The sequence below is a fragment of the Stenella coeruleoalba genome (genome assembly GCF_951394435.1).
Source record: "Stenella coeruleoalba genome assembly, chromosome: 15".
Lineage (NCBI taxonomy): Eukaryota > Metazoa > Chordata > Mammalia > Artiodactyla > Delphinidae > Stenella > Stenella coeruleoalba.
In genome coordinates this window covers 57,689,958-57,716,574 of record NC_137161.1, presented here as the reverse complement: position 1 = coordinate 57,716,574, position 26,617 = coordinate 57,689,958, and the positions used below count along the sequence as shown (strand labels likewise).

Genomic DNA, 26,617 nt, shown 5'->3' with positions numbered 1-26,617 from the left:
GGACTTTATAATATGTGAATGCTGAAACAATAATAATGGGGATGCTACTTAACCATTATATAATCATGGTTGTAACTCAAAAATGTAACTCAATCGACTTTACTTATTCCAAAGACCAATGAACCAGTCCAAAAAAAGCAAACTCTAATTTTGGTTCAAAAGATTTTTTCCTTCTCTAACTTTACAGCTATATTAGTAACTCTTTTTTGAGTATCTATCTGTAAACCACTATAGCATTTGAGGAAATAACTTGGAAATTTACACATTTTTTATTCATAGTATCTTTAGACTAGACCACCTGAGATGGCTGAGGAGGATTCTTCACAGAACCAGTAAAAGCCTCAGATAAATGCTTAATATCCCTTAACTATCTGATTTACAATGTTAACAGCCCAAATCATAGTGGCAATTAAGTAGCTATATAAGTGCAGACAAAGCTTTCTGAAATTAAGATGCAAATTAAAGTCTCTAATGTATATTAAAAATGAAAAGGAAATGGGGAATTTTGAAGGAGAAATTATGAGGCAAAAAAGATAGCTATTTTAAGGGAAAGGAAATTTATTGGAAATCTAAGGTTAAAGATTTTTACATTAAGTGTAATGAGAAACTCTAAATTTAGAGTAACAGAAGTATTATTTATAAAAGTTTAAAAAAATCAAAGATACTAAAGATTAGACAAACTAGTAGACTATAACTCGATAAAACAAAAGACAAACAAAAAATAAACCATCACTATCAGCAACAAGACCAGAGTAAACAAGTACAAATAACGGATATGAAAGGTTAAGTAGTTTTATAATTTACAAAGCCATTAAACACAGTAAAGAAACAAAAGGCCATAAATTGATAAACACAAAGTTAACAAGAAACCTCAATTTTATTAAGCAATCACTGATTTATTCAGGTAATATTAATCACAGATATAAATTAAACATTTTTGAGAGTAGAATTAAAACTTTTATTTTATTAAAAGATAATATTCAATTCTCTATTTTAAACAAATACTGATTTGAGGCTTTCTGATTTGCTAGGTCATATTTTAAGATACCTGTTGGATCTGATGTAATTGGAGTTGTCAAATTAGGACTTTCCACAGAAATCAACATGATATCATCTTTACTGAAATAAATAAATAAATAAATAAATAAAATAAACGTGATTATGCTGAGATGTGCAATCAATGGTTTTAATTCTTCTAATTTAACATTTCATAACTGATATGTTTTAACCTAACAATGGGGAGGATGTGGAATGAGAATGATAAAACCAAGTACCCAAGAAACCCTGTGTATAGCCAATTATTTATATGACCGAAAGTTCATGATATACAATAAACATAGACCCTTAACAGTAGAGGGCTTCCCTGGTGGCGCAGTGGTTAAGAATCCACCTGCCAATGCAGGGGACACAGGTTCGAGCCCTGGTCCGGGAAGATTCCACATGCCACGGAGTAACTAAGCCCATGTGCCACAACTACTGAAGCCTGCGCACCTAGAGCCTGTGCTCCACAACAAGAGAAGCTACTGCAATGAGAAGCCCATGCACTGCAATGAAGAGTAGCCCCCACTCGCCACAACTAGAGAAAGCCCGCGCACAGCAGCAAAAGACCCAATGCAGCCAAAAATAAATAAATTTATTAAAAAAAACTTAATAGAAATCCATTTACAATAAATCCAAATGTATGAACTATAAGTATTCAACATATATAAATGTACAAAATATACAAAAGTCACTCTAGCACATATACTTGCCTTCTTGAAAATGAAACAATGTATAAAAGAAACTGATTAAAACCTTGTTACTGATGTAGAACTATAAAAAATAAAGATATTAAAAAATTAATTCTGCCACTACTCTATATCACTATAGTAGCAATATTTACTATGCAATGATGATAAAGGATGCTGATTATGGTTACAGAATATTCTGAGTCATGAGACTGTCTTTTGCTCCCATTTGACCCCGACTCCACTTTTTTGAATGTGACATTTAAAATCAGAATTTTTGTTAAGAAAACCTTGACACAAATTTCAGTAAGCCCATTTAATTTGCTACATGAATTTTCTACACACAGGGTTGTACCATTTTCTCATAGATGTTTTTAATTTTTAGCCTTTGTATTTGGCCTATGATCCATTTCAAGTTATTTTTGTGTATGGTGTAAGAGTTGAGGTTCACTTTTCCCCTCTGGTTATTTCAGCAACAGTTGTTGAAACAACTCTCTCTTCCCCATTAAATTACCTTGGCATCTTCGCTGAAAACCAATGGACTCTATATATACTCTCTAATTTGTCCATTGATTTATATTTCTATCCTTATGCCAACACCATTCTCTTAATTACTATAGCTTTATAGTAAGTCTTGAACTCAGGTAGTGTATGTCTTCCAACATTGTTCTCTTATAACACTGTTTTCACCTTCTAGGTCTTTTGCATTTCATACAAGTTTATGATCAGTTTGTTACTTTCTACAGAAAAGGATGCCATGATTTTGTTTAAGGGTGCATTAAATATACAAAACAATTTGGGTGAAGTGATATTAACAATGAATTTTCTGATTTGTAAACATGGCATATCTCACCATATATTTATGGCATATCTCACCATATATTTATATTTCCATTAATTTTTCACAGCAATATTTTGTACTTTTAAAAATTATTAATTGGGTTTTTTTTTTTTACAGCAGCTTTAGGTTTACAGCAAAATTGACTACAGCGTTTTCCCATATACCCCCTATCCCTCCCACACACAACCTCCCACACAATCCTTTGCCAGTGGGTACTGCTGTTACAACTGATGAAACTACGTTAACATCATTACCCCCAAACTTCATAGTTTACAATAACATTCACTCTTAGTGTTAGGATATTCTGTGGATTCTGACAAGTATATAATGACGTGTAGCCACCATTACAGTATAATAAAAAATAGTTTCACTGCCCTAAAAATCCCCAGTGCTCTGCCTATTCATCCCTCCCCACCAACCTCTGGCAACATTTGATCTTTTTACTATTTCCACAGTTTTGCCTTTTCTAGAATGTCATATAGTTGAAATCATACAGTATACAGCCTTCTCAGATTGGCTTCTTTCCCTTAATAATATGCATTTAAGTTTCCTCCATGTCTTTTCATAGCTTGATAGATCATTTTTTTTTAAGCACTAAACAGTATTCCATTGCCTGAATGTACTGGGTTGGCCAAAACGTTTGTTCGGTTTTTTCCGTAACATGGATCTAGTAGTGCTTAGATGTCTTTAACTTCATTCAAAACAATTTTGTTAGATTGTATTGTGTCACCTGCCATATCAGCATGCATTTAAAAAAACTTATCAAAATTGGTAAATTTATGTGAAGCCATTTTGATATTGATGGAAGAAAAAAGCAACATTTTCGGCACATTATGCTTTATTATTTGCAACTGAAATGCAAAAAAAGATTTGTGCAGTGTATGGAGAAGGTGCTATGACTGATCGAACACGTCAAAAGTGGTTTGCAAACTTTCGTGCTGGAGATTTTCTTGCTGCACGATGCTCCACGGTTGGGTAGACCAGTTGAAGTTGATAGAGATCAAATCAAGACATTAATTGAGAACAATTAATATTATGCCAGGCAAGAGATAGCTGACACACTCAAAATATATCAAGCGTTGAAAATCATTTGCACCAGCTTGGTTATGTTAATCGCCTTGATGTTTGGGTTCCACATAAGTTAAGCAAAAAAAAACTTCTTGACCACATTTCCACGTGCGATTCTCTACTGAAACATAATGAAAACATTCCATTTTAAAAACAAATTGTGACGGGAGATGAAAAGTGGATACTGTACAACAATGTGGATGGAAGGGATCGTGGGGCAAGTGAAATGAACCACGACCAACCACACCAAAGGCCAGTCTTCAACCAAAGAATGTGATGATGTGTATATGGTAGGATTGGAAGGGAGTCCTCTATTGTGAGCTCCTTCTGGAAAACCAAACAATTCCAACAAGTACTGCTCCCAATTAGACCAAAAGAAAGCAGCACTCAATGAAAAGCATCCGGAATTAGTCAACAGAAAATGCATAATCTTCCATCAGGGTAACCCAAGTCCACATGTTTCTTTGATGACCAGGCAAAAACTGTTACAGCTTGGCTGGGAAGTTCTGATTCATCTGCTGTATTCACCAGACTTTGCACCTTTGGATTTCCATTTATTTCACTCTTTACAAAATTCGCTTAATGGAAAAAATTTCAATTCCCTGGAAGACTGTAAAAGGCACCTGGAACAGTTCTTTGCTCAAAAAGGTAACAAGCTTTGGGAAGATGGAATTATGAAGTTGCCTGAAAAATGTCAGAAGGTAGTGGAACAAAATGGTGAATATGTTGTTCAACAAAGTTCTTGGTGAATATGAAAAATGTTTCTTTTATTTTTACTTAAAAACCAATGGAAACTTTGGCCAACCCTATACCACATTTGTTTACCCATTCACTTACTGAAGGGCATCCTGGTTGCTTCCAAGTTTTGGCAGTTATGAATAAAACTACATTTTATATGATTCCATTTTCTCTCCTTTCTTAGCAAACTACACTTCTGTATTTAGTGGTTGCCCCAGAGTTTGCAATACACATTGACAACTAATCCAAGTCAATTGTCAAATAATACTATACTGCTTCACAAGTAGTACAAGTACCTTATAATAACAAAATATTCCTAATTCCTCTTTCCTGTTCCTTTTCAATCATTGCTGCCATTCATTTCACTTATATATAAGTGCGTGAATGCAGCATGCACACACACACACACACACACACAAGCATACATAATCAAATACATTGTTGCTATTAATTTGAACAAACTCTTGTCAGTTAAATCAATTAATAATAAGAAAGATAAAACATTCTATTTTATCTTCACTCATTCCTTCTCTGATGATCTTCCTTTTCTTTATGTAGATCTGATTTTCTGACATACTATTTTCCTTCTCTGTGAAGAATTTTTAACATTTCCTGCAAGGCAGATCTACTGGCAACTAATACCCTAAATTTTTGTTTGCCTGAGAAAGTCTTTTTCCTTCACCTTTGAAAGATAATTTCACACTGTAAAGAATTTTAGGTTGGTAAGTTTTGTTCTCGCAACACTTTAAATATTTCACTCTACTTTCTTCTTGTTTGCATAGTTTCTAAGGAGAAGTTGAATGTAAGTCTTACCTTTGCTCCTCTACACGTATGGTGTTTTTCCTTGGCTTCTTTCAAGATTTTAGCTTTGATTTTCTGAAGTTTAAATATGATATGTCTAGGTGTACTCTTTTAGGTATTTATCCTGCTTAGTATTCTCTGAGCTTCCTGGATCTGTGGCTTGGTGTCTAACATTAATTTGGGAGAAATTCTTAGTCACAGTTACTTCAAATATTGCTTTTGTTCCTTTCTTTTTTCTTCCTGGAATTCCCATTATGCATATATATCCCTTTGTAGTTGTCCTAAGTTTTTGGATATTCTGGGTTGTTTTTGTCTTTTATTTTCTCTTTGCTTTTCCATTTTGGAAGTTTCTATTGTCATATTCTTAAGGTTGGTGATTCTTTCCTCAGCCATGTCTATTCTACTAATGAGCCCATCAAAGGCTTTCCTCATTCTGTTAGTAGTTTTGATCTCAACCATTTCTTTTTCTTAGAATTTCCATCTCTCTTCTTACATTACCTAACAGTTCTTGCATTTTGTCTACTTTTTCCATTAAAGCACATTAATCATAGTTTAAAAAAATTCCTGGTCTAGTAATTTGAACATTCCTGCCATATCTGACTCTGGTTCTGATGCTTGCTCAGTCTCTTCAAATTGTGTTTTCTGGTTTTTAATATCTCTTTTTTTTATAATATGTTTTTAATATGTAACTTTTTGTTGAAAGGTAGACATGATGTACTGGGTAAAAGGAACTATGGTAAACATGCCTTTAGTAATGTAGTGGTAAAATGTGGGGGAAGGGGAAGCATTCTACTAGTCCTATGAGTAGGTCTCAGTCTTTCAATGAGCCTGTGCCCCTAGAGTATGAAATTCACTAATGCAGCCCAGTCTCCATACCCCTCTTAGGTGGGACAGGATGGCTAGAGGGGGCTAGAGTTGGGTATTTCTCTTCCTCCATGTGGAAGGCTGGAGGGAGTAGGTATTAGATATTTCCTTTCCTCCAGGTAGGTTAATCTCTGGTAATACTTTCTCCTGATGGCAGGCCTTGTTAAGAACAGAGTGCTCTGGTGTATTTCAAAAGCTTCTTTTTATCTTGCCCCCTGCTGGAAGCATGAGAGGATTTTTCTTCAACATTCACTGCAAAGATCAGTAGAGCTCTAGAGGTAAAACTCACAAAATTGTGCCCCTCCCTTACCTGGACCCCCCCCCCCTTGGAGTTTTTATCTCTGAGATTTATTTACTCTGAGCCTCCAGCAATTACAATTTAGGTTTCCCTACCCCAGCAGTGGTTGCCACGGAGGTTTTTGCTCCACTTCCAGGGCGTTTTGATTCTGTTTCCACCTGTTTCTGTCTCCAAATTGGGTGTCAGTAGTTTGCTCTATGACCTTACTTCTCTGGTGGATCAAAGAAGAGTGGTTTTTTTCAGTCTATTCAGCTTTTACTTGTTAGTATGGAGTGATGACACCTTACAGGCTGGACCAGAAATCTTGTTTTGGAGTTAGGTCTTATATGTATTTTGGTAATTTACCCCTATGAATATCATACTCTGATATTACTGTAAATGGTATTAATTTAAAATTCCAACTGTTTGTTGCCTGTACACAGAAATACTACAGACAACCAGTATTATAACATATATATACACACCACATAGTACAAAGGAATAGTGTGATATATACATACATATATACCCTATATAGAAACAATAAAATATTTTATATTTATCCACATATTTATAATTTCCAGCACGCTTCATAACTTTACCTTTGTATAGATCCAGATTTCCATCTGATATTATTTTCCGTCTACCTGAAGAAACTCCTTTAGCATTCCCTGTAGTGCAATTTTGCTGCTGATGGATTCTTTCACTTTTTTTGAGTATGAAAAAGTCCATTTTCTTGTACACGTCTGAAAGATATTTTCACTGAGTGTAGAACTGTAGAAACTGTAGACAGTTCCTCTTTTAATGATTTAGAGATGTCTCTCCATTTCAGTACTTTAGAGATGTCTCCTTTTCGACATCTCTAAAGTTTGAATAGTTTACAGTGAGAATTCTCATCTTATTTTTTGTTCCTTTCTATGTAATGTGTCTTTTCTCTCTGGCTGCTTTTAAGATTTTGTCACCATTGATTTTTAGCAGTCTGGTTATGATGTGTTTTTCCTTTATGCTTCTGCTTAGCTTTGTTAACCTTTCTTTCTTCCTTTCTATTTATGGGTTTAGAATTGGACAAATTTTAGATATATTTTCCTGCCCCCCTGCCTAGTGATGACTTCAATGATATATACATATATTAGACTACTTGATACTGTTCTACAAGTCTCTCATGCTCTGTTCATTTTTTTGTTAGCCTGTTTTCTCCCCATGCTTTTGTCTGAACAGTTTCTGGTATTTCACTGATTTTTAAAAAGCCAGTAATTATTCTGTTATTAATCCTATCCAATGTACTTTTCACTTTATTGTCTTTCTCATCTCTAGAAGTACAATTTGGGTCTTTTTTTTTACATCTTCCATTTCTATCACGTTGACATTCTCCTCTATGTTGTTAGATATGAATAATATACTGATAATTGCTATTTTATGTTGTCTGCTAAGTCCAACAACCATATTAATTCTGTTTCTATCATTTTGGTTTTCTCCTTGTTATGGGTTACTTTTCATATTTTGCATGCTTGGTAAGTTTTTATTAGATGTCAGACATTGTTAAATTCACACTGTTGGATGATGTTTCGTTCTATCAGAGTGTTGGACTTTGTTCTGGCATACAGTTAAATTACCCATGATTAGTTCTGACTCCTTTGAGTCCTTTTAGCTTTCTGGGGTAGGTCCACTGGAGTCGTTTAGTCCAGAATTAATTTAGCCTCACTACAGCTATACCCATCCAAGGACTCTACCTGTTGGTGCATGCTAAGTCTCTTCACTACAGCCAGTGAGAAAGCAAAATGTTCCCAGCCCTGTGCAACCTCCAAAAAATGTATGGCCTTCTTCTTTTCAGTGGTTCTTGCCCCAGCCTCTTGTAGTTTCATGCTTTGCACATATAGATCTGTATTCAGCCAATGATTCAAGGGGTTCCCTTTGCAGATCTCCAGAGCTCTACCTTTATGCAATTACCTCTCTTGCTTTGCCTCACAAATTCTAGATAATTCATATTCTCCAATATCTGATCTAAATGCACCAAGACCAGCAGGCTGTTTGGGCTCCTCCCACCCCTGCTTTTCAACTTGGGAAATGCCTCCAGGCAGAACTGGCACAATGGTAGGGTGCATTTCTTTTGTTTCTTTTCTCACAGGGATCATAATTGTGTGCTCCCTGTTGAACAATGTCTAAACACAATTTCTTTTCTTTAGTCTAGTTTTCTGTTTGTTTACAGCAAAAGAACAATTCTTGTGCAGTTAATACTTCATGAGAAGGATACATTTCCCACACACTGATTTCCATTTTGTGAAATCAACTGTTTTTCATGTGCACTTTTAAACAAATTCAATAATTTTTTCCATATCAAATTTATCAATAAAAGATTCTGACAAAAGCTATTATTTCTAAGTTCAATTAACAACAAAAAAGTTCAGATCTAAATTTTATCAATAATATTTTACTCTTCTACTCATTTTTGGCCTTTAACACAGCTTACAAAGTTTATTTTGTATATACTTTTTTCTACTAGTATTCAATAATAGTCATATAGTGGATGAAAGACTAATAGCTGTATTTATTTTGTTGCTTAACTACAACTATAAGCAACTCTTTTCATTATACTATAGTCAAAATCTCTTATCAATCTCAAAATTCTTCATTTAATATTTCTATATTTCTAATGTTTTAAATATCTTTATTTGCTGCTACAGTATATCAAATATAATGTTATTAAGGAGTCTAAGACATTAAGCAGAAAGACTAAAAATCAGAGTGAAATTTTTGGCAATCTCATTGGAATTTTGGGCTGAGGAGGTAAAGGTAAAGATTTAGAAGCCACCGAGGCGGAGAGGCCCTGGTGAACACTCCAAGCTTTCAGCTGGAATCCACTAAGGGCTACATCTTAAAAGCCAGAGTGAAGTAGATATAGGAGACTTACCAAAATAACAACAGGCCTGAATTTATACCATTACCTGAGCAGATTAGGTGACCAGGCCCTACTCTACCTGCCAGAGAACAGAATAAATCTCGTCTATAGAAAGATATTATTCAGAGCCTCACCAATTCTTCAGAAACTATCAAGCACACTAACAGACAGAATCAAATGACTAGAAACAGAGAAAAACAATAAAAACATATGTACAGATGATTGAGGTACTGGAGTTATAAAACGAGGACATAAAAAAAAACTGGGCTTCCCTGGTGGCGCAGTGGTTGAGAGTCCACCTGCCGATGCAGGAGACACGGGTTTGTGCCCCTGTCCAGGAAGATCCCACATGCTGCGGAGCGGCTGGGCCCGTGAGCCATGGCCATTGAGCCTGTGCGTCCGGAGCCTGTGCTCCACAATGGGAGAGGCCACAACAGTGAGAGGCCCACATACCACAAAACAAAACAAAACAAAACAAAAAAACGCCAAAAACTATGATGAATAGTTTTAAGAATACTGAGGAAAGATGGGAAAATAGTCAAAACCAGATGGAACATTCATCAGAAAAGCATAATCTATGAAAAAAAAGACTACACTGAAATTAAGAAGAGTCAATACATATAAAGGCACTATTATGAAAGTGGAAAGACTTGGAATGGGAAAAGATACTTGTTGTCAATATATCTGATAAAAAACTTAAGACAGGCAACTCAAAAGAAAAACATGCAAAAGTCTTAGAGAAACTTTATGAAAGAAGATATCCAAATGACTAACAAATATAAAAAAAGTGCTTAATTTCATTATTAGAAGGAAACAAATTAAAACGAATACAGGCATACCTTAGAGATATTGCGGGTTTGATTCCAGACCACAACAATATTAAGCGAATATCTCAATAAAGTGAATCACTTGAATTTTTTAATTTCCCAGTGCATATAAAAGTTATGTTTACTATACTATAGTGTGCTGTATATTATAGTCTATTAAGTGTGCAATAGCATTATGTCTAAAAAAAAATACATACCTTAATTTTAAAATATTTCATTGCTAAAAAATGCTAACCATCATCTAAGCCTTCAGTAAGTTGTAATCTTTTTGTTGCTGGATGGTCTTGTGTTGATGCTGATGGCTGCTGACTGATCAGGGTGGTGGTTGCTGACGGCTGGGGTGGCTCTGGCAATTTCTTAAAATAAAACAATGAAATTTGCTGCATGAATTAACTCATCCTTTCACAAGTGATTGGTTTTCTGAAGCATGCAATGCTGTTTGATAGCATTTTACCCACAGTAAAACTTCTTTCAAAGTTTGAGTCAATCTTCTTAAACCCAACCACTGCTTTATCAACTAAGTTTATGTAATGTTCTAAATCCTCTGTCGTCACTTCAACAGTCTTCACAGGATCTTCATCAAGAATAGATTCCATCTCAAGAAACCACTTTCTTTGCTCATCCGTTAAAGTTTATCATGAGATTACAGCAATTCAGTCACCTTCAGGCTCCACTTCTAATTCTAGTTCTCTTGCTATTTCTACATCTGCAGTTACTTCCTCCACTGAAGTCTTGAACCTCTCAAAGTCATCCATGAAGGTTAGAGTAAACCTCTTCCAAACTTCTGTTAATGTCGATCTTTTGACCTCTTGCCATGAACCATGAAAGTTCTTAATGTATCTAGAATGGTGAATCCTTTCCAGAAGGTTTTCAAATTACTTTGCTCAGATCCATTGAAGGAATCACTATCTATGGCAGCAACAGCTTTACAAAGTACTTAAAATAATAAACTTGAAAGTTGAAATTACTTGACCCATGGGCTGCAGAAAGGATGTTGTGTTAGCAGGCATGAAAACAACAATAATCTCATTGTATATCTCCATCAGAGTTCTTGGGTGGCCAGGTGCATTGTCAATGAGCAGTAAATTTTTTTTTAAAATAAATTTATTTATTTTTGGCTGCATTGGGTCTTTGTTGCTGTGCGTGGGCTTTCTCTAGTTGTGGTGAGCAGGGGCTACTCTTCATTGTGGTGTGTAGTCTTCTCATTTCGGTGGCTTCTTCTGTTGCGGAGCACGGGCTCTGGGCTCTAGGCACGCGGGCTTCAGTAGTTGTGGGACACGAGCTTAGATGCTCCGCAGCATGTGGGATCTTCCCAGACCAGGGATTGAACCCGTGTCCCCTGCACTGGCAGGCGGATTCTTAACCACTGCACCACCAGGGAAGTCCCCTTTGAGCAGTAAATTTTGAGAGGAATCTTTTTTCTGAGCAGTAGGTCTCAAACATTCAGTTGAGTAAAATATTCAGTAATTCAAGCCTGGATATGCTGTCAGCCAGGCATTGTTGTTCTACTTATATAGCACAGGCAAAGCAGATTTAGCATAATTCTTAAGGGCCCTAAGATTTTTGGAATGGTAAATGAGTGCTGGCTTCAACCTAAAAGTCACCAGCTGCACTAGCCCTCAAAAAGAGAGTCAGCCTGTTCTTTGAAGTTTGAAGCCAGGTATTGACTTCTATGTAGCTATGAAAGTCCTAGATGGTATCTTCTTGCTATTTAAGGTTCTTTCTTCTACACTGAAAATTTTTTGTTTGATGTAACCACTTTCATTAATTATCTTTGGTAGATCTTCTGAATAGCTTGCTGCAGCTTCTACATCAGTATTTGCTGCGTTACATTGCACTTTTATGTTATAGAGATGGCTTCTTACCTTAAACCTCATGAACCAACCTCTGCAAACTTTTTTTTCTGCAGCTTCCTCCTCATCACTCTAAGCCTTCACAGAATTGAAGAGTTAGAGCCTTGCTCTGGATTAAGCTTTGGCTTAAGGGAATGCTGTGGCTGATTTGACCTTAAACTTTCTCTATATCAATAATAAGGCTATTTCGCTTTCTTATCATTCACGTGTTCTGGAGTAGCACTTTTAATTTCCTTCAAGAACTTTTCCTTTGCATTCACAACTTGGCTAACTATTTGGTGCAAAAGGCCTAGCTTTTGGCCTTGTCTCAGCTTTCAACATGCCCTCCTCACTAAGCTTAATTTCTAGCTTTTGACTTAAAGTGAGAGACATGTAGGTCTTCTTTCACTTAAACATTTAGAGACCATTGTAAGGTTATTAACTGGCCTAATTTCAATATTGTTATGTCTCAGGGAGTAGGGAGGCCTGAGGAAAGGAGACAGATGACGTCAGTGGAGCAGTCAGAATGCACACATTTATTAAGTTGCTGTCTTATACGGGTGTGGTTTGTGGCAACCCCCAAAAAGTACAATAGTGACATCAAAGATCACTAATCACAGATCACCATGACAAATCATAATGGAAAAGTCTGAAATATTGTGAGGAAAAAAAAATATTGTGAGAATTGCCAAACTGTGACACAAAGTGAGCAAATGCTATTGGAAAAATGGTGCCAACAGAATTGACGCAGGGTTGCCATAAACCTTCAATTTGTAAAAAACCACAATATCTGTGAAGCAAAATAAAGCAAAGCACAAAGAAACAAGGCATGCCTGTATGTGATGCTATAAACATACCAGTGTGGCTAAAGTGAAAAAGGCAGATAATACCAAGTGTTGGCAAGGATATAGAATAAGAAAAACCTCATATACTCTCATTGGGAGTGTAACTTGATACAACTTCTTTGGTATTTAGTAGTATCTATTAAACCTGAAAATACACATACCCTATGACCTACCAATTCCACTTCCAGTCAAAGGTCCAACAGAAATTTACCTATGTATATTCACCAACAAACACGTAAAGGAATGTTCATAGCAGCACTAATCATAATTTCCCCAATCTGCAAATAACTCAGATGTCCATCAACAGTTGTGAATGGAATAAGCTGTGGTATATTCATATGATGGACATTATATAGCAATGAGAATGATCAAATTATTGTTGCTAAGCAACAGCATGGATGAATCTCTTAACACATAAAGTTGGGCAAAAGAGGCAAGACACCAAAGAGTTCATTGAGTATGATTCCATTTATATAAAGGGGAAAAGTAAACGAAAACAACTTATGGTGTTAGAGGTTAGGATGATGTTTACTTAAGTCAGTGTGGTAGGGGTGGGACTTGTGACTGGCATGAGGCAGAACAGATGCCATTGGTGTTGTTTTTTGATCTGGGTGATAATTACAAAATGTGTTTACTTTGTCAAAATTCACCAAACTATACATTTACTGTTTGTGCAGTTTTCAGTAGGTATTATAGGTCAATTAACTTTATTTTAAAAATTATGTGTCTGTGTATGTATGTATGTAAAGCTGCTAATGCTTATCCTGAGAAATTCATTTATACATCTACACACTAAAGATTGGAATTCCACGAGCATTTAATGATACGTAACTTTCATGAAACTGTTCCACTGACTGCTTCCAATGATGGCTCTTTTTTTAATGAACCGTATCTGGGAGGAAAACTGAGGACACTGATGATTTTCGTGGTCTTCTAGATGCACCTATTTTTCTACTTGTATTCTACCTTGGAGAAAAACTTCTGTGTCTAAAATCAGTAATTAAAATTCTCCAGGTAACGTTATAATGTAGTACATAGTTCAATAATGGGATCTGGAGACAAAACTGTCTAGGTCTAAATCCTGGCTCTGCCATTTACTAGCTCAGTGTTTGGGGGACAGGAAACTTGGTTTCCTGATCTGTTAAAGAGGGATATGTCATAAACGTGAGATTAAACAAGTGTTAATAATGAGTAGGAAGGAGCACATGAAAAACAGTGGAAAATTTCTTATAATAATATGGCTGGTAACTACTTTTTTCTCCTTTGTATCTCTGTAAACATTTCTTCACATGCAATTCAATGCAAGACTTATTTTTCAGACAATATTAATGTTTCATTCCATCAACACTGGTGAAGTGGTCTGTTCTTGGGTGCCTTAGACCTTGATGCTTACTTTTCCTCTTTGGAAAAGATTGCATATGAAAGCCTTTTCTTTCTATTTAAGCAAGTTCCTTCATCAAATATGTGTTCTGGTCCACAGGCCTTCTCTTCTATGAGCTTCCTCAGCTCAGCTGTTACTGCCTTTCCCATTTTCTTCACATTCTAAAAAGAAAATGCTTAAACTTCTAAATCGAACCATGACTATAGACATAGAAAGTTAGTAGTGGCACTAATTCCTTCAACACTTGGGGTATCAGAAGAAACAATTATAAAGCCTCCTGGATTTCTCTAGAGTTATAATAATGGAGAGAAAATAGATCCAATGAAAAGAGGAGACTGGAAAATTAAAAAAACTGAAACTAAGAACTAAATACCTGAGTTTAACAGCCACTTGGATACAGCTAAAGAGAGAATAAACTAGAAAATTGTAGCAAATATCCAGACAAAAGCATGGAGAACAAAATAGATGGAGTGTACACAGAAGAGTATAATTGGAATACCAGAAGGGAAGAAGAGACAGAATGGTGCAGAAGCAATATCTAAAAAGATAATAGCCAAGAATTTTCCAAAGATAATGAAAGATATGAAGTCACAGATTCAAGAAAAACTATGAGCCCCAATTAGGATAAATTAATCCCCCCCACCGCCAGCATCACAGAATATACTGATGAAAACCAAAAATATATAGACTATCTTGAAAGCAGCTAGACAAATAGACACCATCCTCAAAGAAGGAACAAGAAGATGGATATCTAACTTTTCAACAGAAATTATAGAAGTCAGAAAACAATGTAATGACATCTTGAAAGTGCTAAAAATAACTGCCAACCTATAATTCAATACCAATGTTGAAATATCCTTTAAAAATAAAGACAAGGGCTTCCCTGGTGGCGCAGTGGTTGAGAGTCCGCCTGCTGATGCAGGGGACGCGGGTTCGTGTCCCGGTCTGGGAAGATCCCACATGCTGCGGAGCGGCTGGGCCCGTGAGCCATGGCTGCTGAGCCTGTGCCTCCGGAGCCTGTACTCCGCAACGGGAAAGGCCACAACAGTGAGAGGCCCGCGTACAGCGCAAAAAAAAAAAAAATAAATAAAAATAAAGACAAAATGAAGTTATTTCCAGACAAATAAAAACAAAGTTTATCCTGAGCAGAATTTTTAAAATAAATAATAAATGGAATTCTTCAGGCAGATGAAAAATTATCCCAGATGGAAATACAGGAAGAAATAAAGAGCAACAGAAAGAGTAAATACACTTGACCCTTGCACAATGAAGGCATCAGAAAATCCAAGTACAACTTTCGACTCACCCCCAAACTAGTAATAGCCTACTGTTGACTAGAAGGCTTACTGTTAACATAAACAGTCGATTAACACATACTTTGTATGTTATATATATTATATACTGTGTTCTTACAATAAAGGTAGAAAAAAATATTAAGAAAATCATAAGGAAAATACAGTTGCAGTAGTGTCCTCTATTTATTGATACTATAAGTTTATGCTGTCTGTTTACAAGATGAATCGTCTGTCAGTACCTATATCAATATTGTCCTAATGATATAAATACCATAGATGTTATATGTCTTACAAACATTAGACATCAAAAATGAAAAGAAAATGTGAAAAAGCAATTATTTGTTTATAGGTACTATATTTATTGGAAAAAAATCCATGTATACGAGTGGACTCGAGTAGTTCAAACCCTTGTTGTTCAAGAGTCAACAACTGTATTTGGGTAACTCTAAGTGAATGACTGTACAAAGTAATGATATTGTCTTATGAGATTTAAAATAATGTAAAACTTAAATGCATGAAACAAACAATGGGAGGGAGCACTAAATGGAGTTAAAAGTGTTCTAAGGTCAAGCATTGCCTATAAAATGGTAAAAGTAGCAATTCATATTAGACTCTAATGTTAGACTCAAGAATCCATAGCATGATCTTTAGGATAACTTCAAAAGGTACAATGAAAGATGTATAATTAATGAGGTAATGGGGAATGGGAAAAAGAAATCCAAAAGAAGGCTAAAATAAATAGAGAAAAAAACAGACACAGATAAGGGAAAAGGACCATAAAATAATGTAACAAATAGAAAACAAGTATTAAGATTATAGTTATGAGCCCACATATATCAGTAAGATTACATTAAACATAATCTAAAATTTCCAATTAATAATTATTTTCAAATTGGATTAAAAATACATATTCAGCTTAATAAATAATTATAAAGCTAGCATCCATGTAGCCACTACTCAGATAAATACATTTTAACCTTTTTTTTTTTTTTTTTGCGGTACGGGGGCCTCTCACTGCTGTGGCCTCTCCCACCGCGGAGCACAGGCTCCGAACGCACAGGCCCAGCGGCCATGGCTCACGGGCCCAGCCACTCCGCGGCATGTGGGATCTTCCCAGGATCTTCCTAGACTGGGTCACGAACCCGTGTCCCCTGCATCGGCAGGCAGACCCTCAACCACTGTGCCACCAGGGAAGCCCCAGATAAATACATTTTAAATTATCAGCACTTCAGAAACCCACGTGCCTCCATCCTGAATCATAAATCTCCTCCATAAATAGCATTTGTGGTACTAATCCCCTTGTTTTACTCTTTAGATTTACCATCTAGCTTTGAATTCATAAATAATGTACTTTTTGCTGGCTATTTCTGAACTTCATTTGAATGGAATCATACTATTCCTTGTGTCTGCCTTTCAGTAATGTTTTTTGTGGGAGTAACATACTGTTACATGTGACTGTAGTTCCTTCACTTTCATTAATGTACAAAATTCTACCGTATGGACTTACAGCAATTATTTTTCTGTTCAGCTGTAGATGGACTTTTTTTCCTCCTGGTTTTTGGCTATTATGGAAAATGCTGCTAATAAACATTCCTCTAGATATGTCCTATTGCACATGTGAACATGTCTCTAGCTAGGGTATATACCAAGGGATAGGACCGCTAGGTCAAAGGATATTCAGATCTTCAATATTTCTAGATAATGCCAAATTTTTTCTAAAATACTATACCAATTTACTCACCCAACAAAATATTAACTAAAACCAATTCCTTTTATTTCAAAACCTCACCAATACCTGGTATTGTCAGATTTTAAAATGTTTTACTTTTCCTTACCTGATATGAAATGGTATATCTCATTGTGGTTTTAATTTGCATTTCCCTGATTACTAGTGAAGATGAGCACCTTTTCATATGTTTATTTGCCATTTGGAATTCCTCTTTTGTGAAGTAGATGTACAAGTCTTTTGCCCATTTTTCTTTTGCATTATCTGGCTTTTACTCATTGATCTGTTGAAGTTCTTTATATATATTCTGGGTACTAGTCCTCTATAGGTTATATGTGCTGCAAGTATCTTCTCCCACTTGATGGCCTGTCTTCTCACTATCTTTATAGTGCCTTTTGAGAAAAGAAGTTTCTAATTTTAATGTGGTAAAATTGATCTTTTTTTTTCTTTTATGGTAAGGGTATTTGTGTCTGAAGATATCTTTCCTTATCCGAAGTTCATGAAGACATTTTATGTTACCTTCTAAAAGCTTCATAATTTTCCTTTAGATATTTAGTTCCTTAATTCACTTGAGATTGATGTACAGGAATTGGACTCAGGGATCCAATTTCTTTTATATTTCTCACAATATGAACAGCAATATGAATTTACTAAAGTCAATCATTTCCCAATTGATCTGCCATACAATCTCCAACACAAATCACATAATACATTATAGGTATAGGTTTCCAGACTCTCTGTTACACAGCTCTGTTGTCTAGCACTTGCCAATATCACATTATCCTAATTACTGCAGTTTCATAATGTCCTGACATCTGATGGCAAACTCCTTCCATTCTGTTTCTCTACTTAAAGGGTATCTTGGCCTCTTAACCCATTGCATTTATATATACATTTTCGAATGAAATCAGCTTGTCAAGTTCCATAAAATTACACACTGGGAAACTGACTGAAACTGTCCTCTATAAATTAATTTGAACAAAAGTAAAAGCATTTTTAATACTGTATTGTCCAAACCATAAACATAGTACGTTTCTCCCATGAATTCTTCTTCAATATCTCAAAGTTTCGAAATTTTCTTCAGTTATTACATGCCTCGTTAATTGTATTTCTAGGTACTTGATACATTTAATACTATAATATGTTTAAAAAATTTTCATTTCCGAATTTTTTATATCTTATAGGAATACAATTGATTTCTTATATGTTTGAGTTTAGCAATCTTGCTAAACTCTTATTAATCCTAATAATTTATCTGTAAATTCCTTTGGATTTCCTACATATATACCCCCAATCATCTAGGAATAGTAATAATATTTATTGTTTCTTCTTTTTGAATCTTTTATATTTTTCTTTCTTTTGTTTTTCTGATTTTTGCATTAGCTAAGATATCCAGTATAACCTTAAAGTGGTAACAGCAGGCATCCTTCTATTTTTATCTCAAAGGGAATATTTCCAATATTTCACTATCAGATTTTAGGGTTTTTATAGATACTTTTTATCAAATTAAGGAAGGTACCTTCTTGGCAAGTTTGCCAAGAATTTTTTTTTAATCATAAACATGTATTTTATAAAATCCTACATCTATTTTGAGCTGATGATGACTCTTCTCCTGGCACATTATGCAAGTTGACTTGCTATTGTTAAACCAATGTTGCAGCATTCCTGGAACAAACTCAACTTTTATAGACTGTTGAATTTGGTTTACTAGTTTCTGTTTAGGATATCTGCATCTATTTTGTGGGTAAAAGTAAACTGTAATTTTCCATTTCTGTAAAATTTTTAAATTGATTTTATTATCAAAGTATCAGAGTTATACCAAATTTTAGCATCTAGTCTCATAAAATGAAAAATATTCCCTCTTTTTTTATTCTTTGGGATAGTTTGTTTAAAAATGGTATTGTTTCTTTCTTAAATGTTTTATAAAATTCACCACTGAACCTACCCATCAGGGTCAAGTTACACAATTGTTACACCTATTCTCACACTCACCATGGGCTGAAACAGTTTCATAAATTGCACATTCTTCCTTCATTATAGAGCATGAGGTGAATTGTTCATATCATGGGTATAAGCCACTGATAAAGTTAACATATCAGTCTATAAAATGTTACTTTAACGGCGCTTTCACTTCCATCAACAGCATTTTTCTTTTTTGTCACTTTATGAGTTTCAGCACAGGCATCAAGTAAGTGGTAACAACAAACACTCACTGAAATGTGACTCTTTCCTTTGTCAACTAAATAAGTGCCTTCTTCACAGCAGCTTCCTGGCTCAAAACTAAAATGCAGGCCTCAATATCATGGAATATTAGGGTTTCTTCTGAAGAGCCAGAACTGCATGTGAATTCCCAAATACCAAGAATCTCCTGTAAATGGTGTCGATCTGTAATGCTTCTCTTTCATTTTATAGCATCCTTGAGTATGCATAGTTATTTGGGGGAAAGAGTGGTGTTCTCCAAACAATGGCCATCATTTAATTCACTTATTTTTAGTTATAAATTTTCCTCTTTTTAAAAGCTGACATATAACTTAACATATAAAAGCAAAACCATAGGACATTTTAGGGAGTGAAATGTTAAGAATAAATAATATTATAAAGCTCCAAAACTGTTGAGAATCACCAGTCAAGAGAATTCATTAAAATGTCCCCATCCCCCTATCCTTGAACATCAATCCAGGCCAGGATCACCAATCAAGGGTCTTTGTTAAACTAAACTATTTCTTCCCTATCAGCCCCAAATCTTCTATTAGACTAGATTGGAGATTAGGTGTCTCAGCTGCTTTGTGATCAATCAGACAAATAAGTTAACCTATTCATTATAGTTTGAAGGTATCATGATACTACTTTCCACATTCAGGGAACTAATTTTAGACACTTTTCTCCTAGTCTTACTCCTCTGTGTAATTCTTTAAAACCACTGTTTCATAGGGCCTTGATTCTTCCATGTGTAGAAGTGGAAACTACTGGAGTGATCCAGTTGATCACTCCAGTTGCCATATCAAAGATGGAAAGCATCACAATGAAAAACCTGCTCACCTAACCAATTCAAAAGTTTATTTAGTACAGTTAAAACAACAATAAAAGCTTTTGAGAACCAATTTCTTCATAATGGACAAAAATAGCATTCATATAAATATGAAGCTTTAAGGTATTTTACGCTTGAGTATATGTGTTTACAAACATATTTAGATAAGTTTATGCATTTTTATAGAAATGCCTACCTTTCAGAAACAGCCTCATTATGTTCCCGTGACAAATTAATCTTTTCACTTGCTTTTTCTGAAGGGTTAGAAGGTTCAGAGTTCACAGAAGTTTTTCTTTCCTGTGGACTATTAACTGACTCTGGATTCTTATCCAAATTCATAGTCTCTGAATTTGCAACCTGTTAGTTGGGTGAGGAAAAAGCAGTTGAGGGGAGGGTTACCAATTGTGCTCTTCCAACAAAATTGATGATAGGTTAAAATTCCACTTGGAAAGTGTTCTCAAAATATTCTTGCATACACACAGTAAAACATATATTAAATTATATGTATATCAATGGCTGATGACCATGATTGCAGTTACTCTGCCAAAATGAATTTTAAAAAATACTTCAAAAGAAATAAAAATAATGACAGCACAAATCAACTTCCTAGCTTGAACGGAAAGAAGGAGAAACAAATACCTAAGTACTTAGACAACATTTTATTCCTATTATACTAAACTTTAGGTATAAACATTAGACTTCAACAAGGAAACTTTTACTTTTGTTATACTTCTAATAAGAGTGAAGACCAGAAATACATCAATTTTCCAAGTTGCTCTTCTAGTTGATGAGTTTTGGATAGGCTAAGAACTTCCCCAGTCAAATCCTGGTTCCTTTTTGCTAAAGTTTCTCCTTCAATTTATCTCTTCTCTCTCACATTTTACTGTAAGAAGCCAGAAACCAAGCCAAACCTTCAACATTTTGCTCCAAAATCTCATCAGCGTAATAAACACGCAAGTTTATCATTTACAAATTCTGCTTTCCATATCACTGTAGGTAACATTTCAGCTAAGCTTCCTGCCACTATGTAAGAAGAACCCCATCCCCTCCCCAATTTCCAATAACATGTTCCTCTTCTGAGTCCTCACCAACAGTGCTTTTAAATATCCGTATTTCCGCCAACAGTTTATGAAGATTTAGGTATTCTCTTAGACTATACAGGGTTTCTCTACAATGTTCCTCATTTCCTCCTGAGCCCTCACTTGCAGACTTCATCATCTATATTTCTATAATACTAAGAGTCTGTTCAAGGCAATCCAGGCTTTTGAAACATCATGCGCCTTAATATTTTTCCAGCCTCTACCATTCCAAATCCACTTCCACATTTTTAGGTATCGGTTACAACAGCATGCCATACTTCCTGGTACCACATTCTATATTAGTTTTCCGAGGCTGCGATAACAAATTACCACAAACTGGGTGGTTTAAAACAACAGAAATTTATTCCGTCACACTTCTGAAGGCCAGAAGTTTGAAATCAGTTTCATTAAGATCAAGTTGTTAGCTGGCTGCATCCCTTCTGGAGGCTTCAGGGGAAAAATCTGTTTCCTTTTTTCCAGCTTCTAGAAGCTGCCAGCATTCCTTGGCTTGTACCCCTTGCCTCCATCTTCAGTGCAATCATCCAGCCTCTGCTTTCATTGTCCCATTTCCATCTTGTCTTTAACCTTCTTGACTCCTTTTTATAAGGACCCTTGTGATTTTATTGAGCCCACCAGGATAATCTTCCCATCTATAAGCTTCTTTTAGCACATTAAGTAACATACTCACAGGTTCCAGGGATTAGGTCGTGGACATCTTTTAAGGGCCATGATTCACCACTATCAACCATCTTGACACAATTAGCACAGAAGTGACATTTATAGAATATTATACCGAATATTCTTTTCAAGTATACATGAAACATTCAACAAGGGAAAGCATATCTTGGGCTATAAAATAAGTGTCAGTAACTCTCAATGTTGCAATTTTACACAGTATGTTCTCTGACCAAAATGAAATTAGATATCTATAAAAATAAGATACCTAGAAATGTGTGGAAATTAAACATATCCTTCTAAATAACCCATGGGTCAAAGAACAATACCATAAGGGAAACTGGAAATTATTTTCAACTGATGGAAAACAAAAATACAATATAATACAGATTATATTATACTCTCTACACTGAAAAGTACATAATATAAGCATTAAGAAGATGCTTAGAAGGTGCTTAGAAAGAGCAGTGCTTAGAAGAAAATTTATAGCTTTAAATGTTTTCTAGTAGAAAAGGTTAAAAATTAATGCTCTTTGTCTCTTAAGAAGCTGGAAAAAGAAGAACAAATTATATCCAAAGTAAGACTGATCAAGAAAAAAAGGAGCCACTTCAGTTTTAATCAGAAACTGGCTGAGGTTGAGTCCAGATCCTAAGCATTTTAAAGCCTAGTTATTCAGAAGCCAGATACACCAGAAATACATCTACACGTGGAACAACTCCTACAGAACAACTACTGAACACTGGCAGACCTCAGACCTCCCAAAAGGCAAGAAACCCCCCCCCCCCAAGTACCTGGGTAAGGCAAAAGAAAAAAGAATAAACAGAGAAAAAAGGATAGGGACTGGACCTGCACCAGTGGGAGGGAGCTGTGAAGGAGGAAAGGTATCCACACACTAGGAAGCCCCTTCACGGGCGGAGACTACGGGTGGTGCAGAGGGAAAGCTTCGGAGCCGCGGAGGAGAGCACAGCAACAGGGGTGCGGGGGGCAAAGCGGAGAGATTCCCACACAGAGGATCGGGGCCGACCAGCACTCACCAGCCCGAGAGGTTTGTCTGCTCACCTGCCGGGGCGGGCGGGGCTGGGAGTTGAGGCTCAGGATTTGGTTGGAGCGCCGGGAGAGGACTGGGGTTGGCAGCGTCAACACAGCCTGCAGGGGGTTAGTGCACCACGGCTAGCCGGGAGGGAGTCCGGAGTCCAGGGAAAAGTCTGGACCTGCCGAAGAGGCAAGAGACTTTTTCTTCCCTCTTTGTTTCCTGGTACACGAGGAGAGGGGATCAAGAGCACTGTTTAAAGAAGCTCCAGAGACTGGCACGAACAGCGGCTAAAAGTGCAGACCCCAGAGACGGGCATGAGACGCTAAGGCCGCTGCTACCGCCACCAAGAAGCCTGTGTGCAAGCACAGGTTACTATCCACACCCCCCTTCCGGGGAGCCTGTGCAGCCCGCCACTGCCAGGGTCCCGTGATCCAGGGACAACTTCCTCGGGAGAATGCACGGCGCACCCCAAGTTGGTGCAACGTCACGGCGGCCTCTACCGCCAGAGGCCCGCCCCACATCCACACCCCTCCCTCCCCGCAGCCTGAGTGAGCCAGAGCCCCCGAATCAGCTGCTCCTTTAACCCCGTCCTGCCTGAGCGAAGAACAGACGCCCTCCAGCAACCTACACGCAGAGGCGGGGTCAAATCCAAAGCTGAGCCCCGGGAAATGTGCAAACAAAGAAGAGAAAGGGAAATCTCTCCCAGAAGCCTCAGAAGCAGCGGATTAAAGCTCCACAATCAACGTGATGTACCCTGCATCTGTGGAATACATGAATAGACAACAAATCATCCCAAATTGAGGAGGTGGACTTTGAGAGCAAGATTTATGATTTTTTCCCCTTTTCCTCTTTTTGTGAGTGTGTATGTGTATGCTTCTGTGTGAGATTTTGCCTGTATAGCTTTGCTTCCACCATTTATCCTAGGGTTCTATCCATCCGTCTTTTTTTTTTTAATTTTTTTCTCTTAATAATTATTTTTTATTTTAATAACTTTATTATATTTTATCTTACTTTATGTTGCTTTATCTTCTTTCCTTTTTTCCTTCCTTCCCTCCTTCTTTCCTTCCTCCCTCCCTCCCTCCTTTCTTTCTTTCTACTTCTACTAATTCTTTCTTTCTACTTTTTCTCCCTTTTATTCTGAGTCGTGTGGATGAAAGGTTCTTGGTGCTGCAGCCAGGAGTCAGTGCTGTGCCTCTGAGGTGGGAGAGCCAACTTCAGGACACTGGTCCACAAGAGACCTCCCAGCTCCACATACTATCAAACGGCAAAAATCTCCCAGAGATCTCCATCTCAACACCACCACCCAGCTTCACTCAACGGCCAGCAAGCTACAGTGCTGTACATCCTATGCCAAACAACTAGCAAGACAGGAACACAACCCCACCCATTAGCAGAGAGGCTGCCTAAAATCATAAGTCCACAGACACCCCAAAACACACCACCAGACATGGACCTGCCCAACAGAAAGACAAGATCCAGCCTCATCCACCAGAACACAGGCACTAGTCCCCTCCACCAGGAAGCCGACATAACCCACTGAACCAACCTTAGCCACTGGGGACAGACACCAAAAACAACGGGAACTACGAACCTGCAGCCTGCAAAAAGGAGACCCCAAACACAGTAAGATAAGCAAAATGAGAAGACAGAAAAACACACAGAAGATGAAGGAGCAAGATAAAAACCCACCAGACCTAACAAATGAAGAGGAAATAGGCAGTCTACCAGAAAAAGAATTCAGAATAATGATAGTAAAGATGATCCCCAATCTTGGAAATAGAATGGACAAAATGCAAGAAACATTTAACAGGGACCTAGAAGAACTAAAGATGAAACAAACAACAATGAACAACACATTAAATGAAATGAAAAATACTCTAGATGGGATCAATAGCAGAATAACTGAGGCAGAAGAATGGATAAGTGACCTGGAAGATAAAACAGTGGAAATAACTACTGCAGAGCAGAATAAAGAAAAAAGAATGAAAAGAACTGAGGACAGTCTCAGAGACCTCTGGGACAACATTAAACACACCAACATTCGAATTATAGGGGTTCCAGAAGAAGAAGAGAAAAAGAAAGGGACTGAGAAAATATTTGAAGAGATTATAGTTGAAAACTTCCCTAATATGGGAAAGGAAATAGTTAATCAAGTCCAGGAAGCACAGAGAGTCCCATACAGGATAAATCCAAGGAGAAATATGCCAAGACACATATTTATCAAACTGTCAAAAATTAAATACAAAGAAAACATATTAAAAGCAGCCAGGGAAAAACAACAAATAACACACAAGGGAATCCCCATAAGGTTAACAGCTGATCTTTCAGCAGAAACTCTGCAAGCCAGAAGGGACTGGCAGGACATATTTAAAGTGATGAAGGAGTAAAACCTGCAACCAAGATTACTCTACCCAGCAAGGATCTCATTCAGATTTGATGGAGAAATTAAAACCTTTACAGACAAGGAAAAGCTGAGAGAGTTCAGCACCACCAAACCAGCTTTACAACAACTTCTAAAGGAACTTCTCTGGGCAGGAAACATGAAAGAAGGAAAAGACCTACAATAACGAACCCAAAACAATTAAGAAAATGGGAATAGGAACATACATATCGATAATTACCTTAAATGTAAATGGACTAAATGCTCCCACCAAAAGACACAGGTTGGCTGAATGGATACAAAAACAAGACCCATATATTTGCTGTCTACAAGAGACCCACTTCAGACCTAGAGACACATACAGACTGAAAGTAAGGGGATGGAAAAAGATATTTCACGCAAATGGAAATGAAAAGAAAGCTGGAGTAGCAATTCTCATATCAGACCAAATAGACCTTAAAATAAAGACTATTAGAAGAGACAAAGAAGGACACTACATAATGATCAAGGGATTGATCCAAGAAGAAGATATAACAATTGTAAATATTTATGCACCCAACATAGGAGCACCTCAATACATAAGGCAAATACTAACAGCCATAAAAGGGGAAATCGACAGTAATACTTTCATAGTAGGGGATTTTAACACCCCACTTTCACCAATGGACAGATCATGCAAAATGAAAATAAATAAGGAAACACAAGCTTTAAATGATACATTAAACAAGATGGACTTAATTAATATTTATAGGACATTCCATCCAAAAACAATAGAATACACATTTTTCTCAAGTGCTCATGGAACAATCTCCAGGATAGATCATATCTTGGGTCACAAGTCAAGTCTTGGTAAATTTAAGAAAATTGAAAGTGTTTCAAGTATCTTTTCCCACCACAATGCTATGACACTAGATATCAATTACAGGAAAAGATCTGTAAAAAATACAAACACATGGAGGCTAAACAATACACTACTTAATAACGAAGTGATCACTGAAGAAATCAAAGAGGAAATAAAAAATTACCTAGAAACAAATGACAATGGAGACACGACGACCCCAAATCTATGGGATGCAGCAAGAGCAGTTCTAAGAGGGAAGATTATAGCAATACAATCCTACCTTAAGAAACAGGAAACATCTCGAATAAACAACCTAACCTTGCACCTAAAGCAATTAGAGAAAGAAGAACAAAAAAACCCCAAAGTTAGTAGAAGGAAAGAAATCATTAAAATCAGATCAGAAATAAATGAAAAAGAAATGAAGGAAACGATAGCAAAGATCAATAAAACTAAAAGCTGGTTC

The 26,617-nt window shown here is 36.5% G+C and overlaps 1 protein-coding gene across 4 annotated transcripts in view; it reads right to left on the bottom strand.

The window, feature by feature from the left end:
- ATF7IP2 (activating transcription factor 7 interacting protein 2) overlaps positions 1–26,617 on the bottom strand; it is a 76,915-nt gene that overhangs the window by 26,808 nt on the left and 23,490 nt on the right. For all 4 annotated transcript variants that reach the window (XM_079946424.1, XM_079946421.1, XM_079946423.1 and 1 more), the window contains exons 6-7: positions 20,343–20,503; positions 1,049–1,119 (exon numbers count right to left, since the gene is read on the bottom strand). In XM_079946424.1, coding sequence (XP_079802550.1) covers positions 1,049–1,119; positions 20,343–20,503 — 232 coding nt within the window. The remainder of the gene's footprint in view (positions 1–1,048; positions 1,120–20,342; positions 20,504–26,617) is intronic.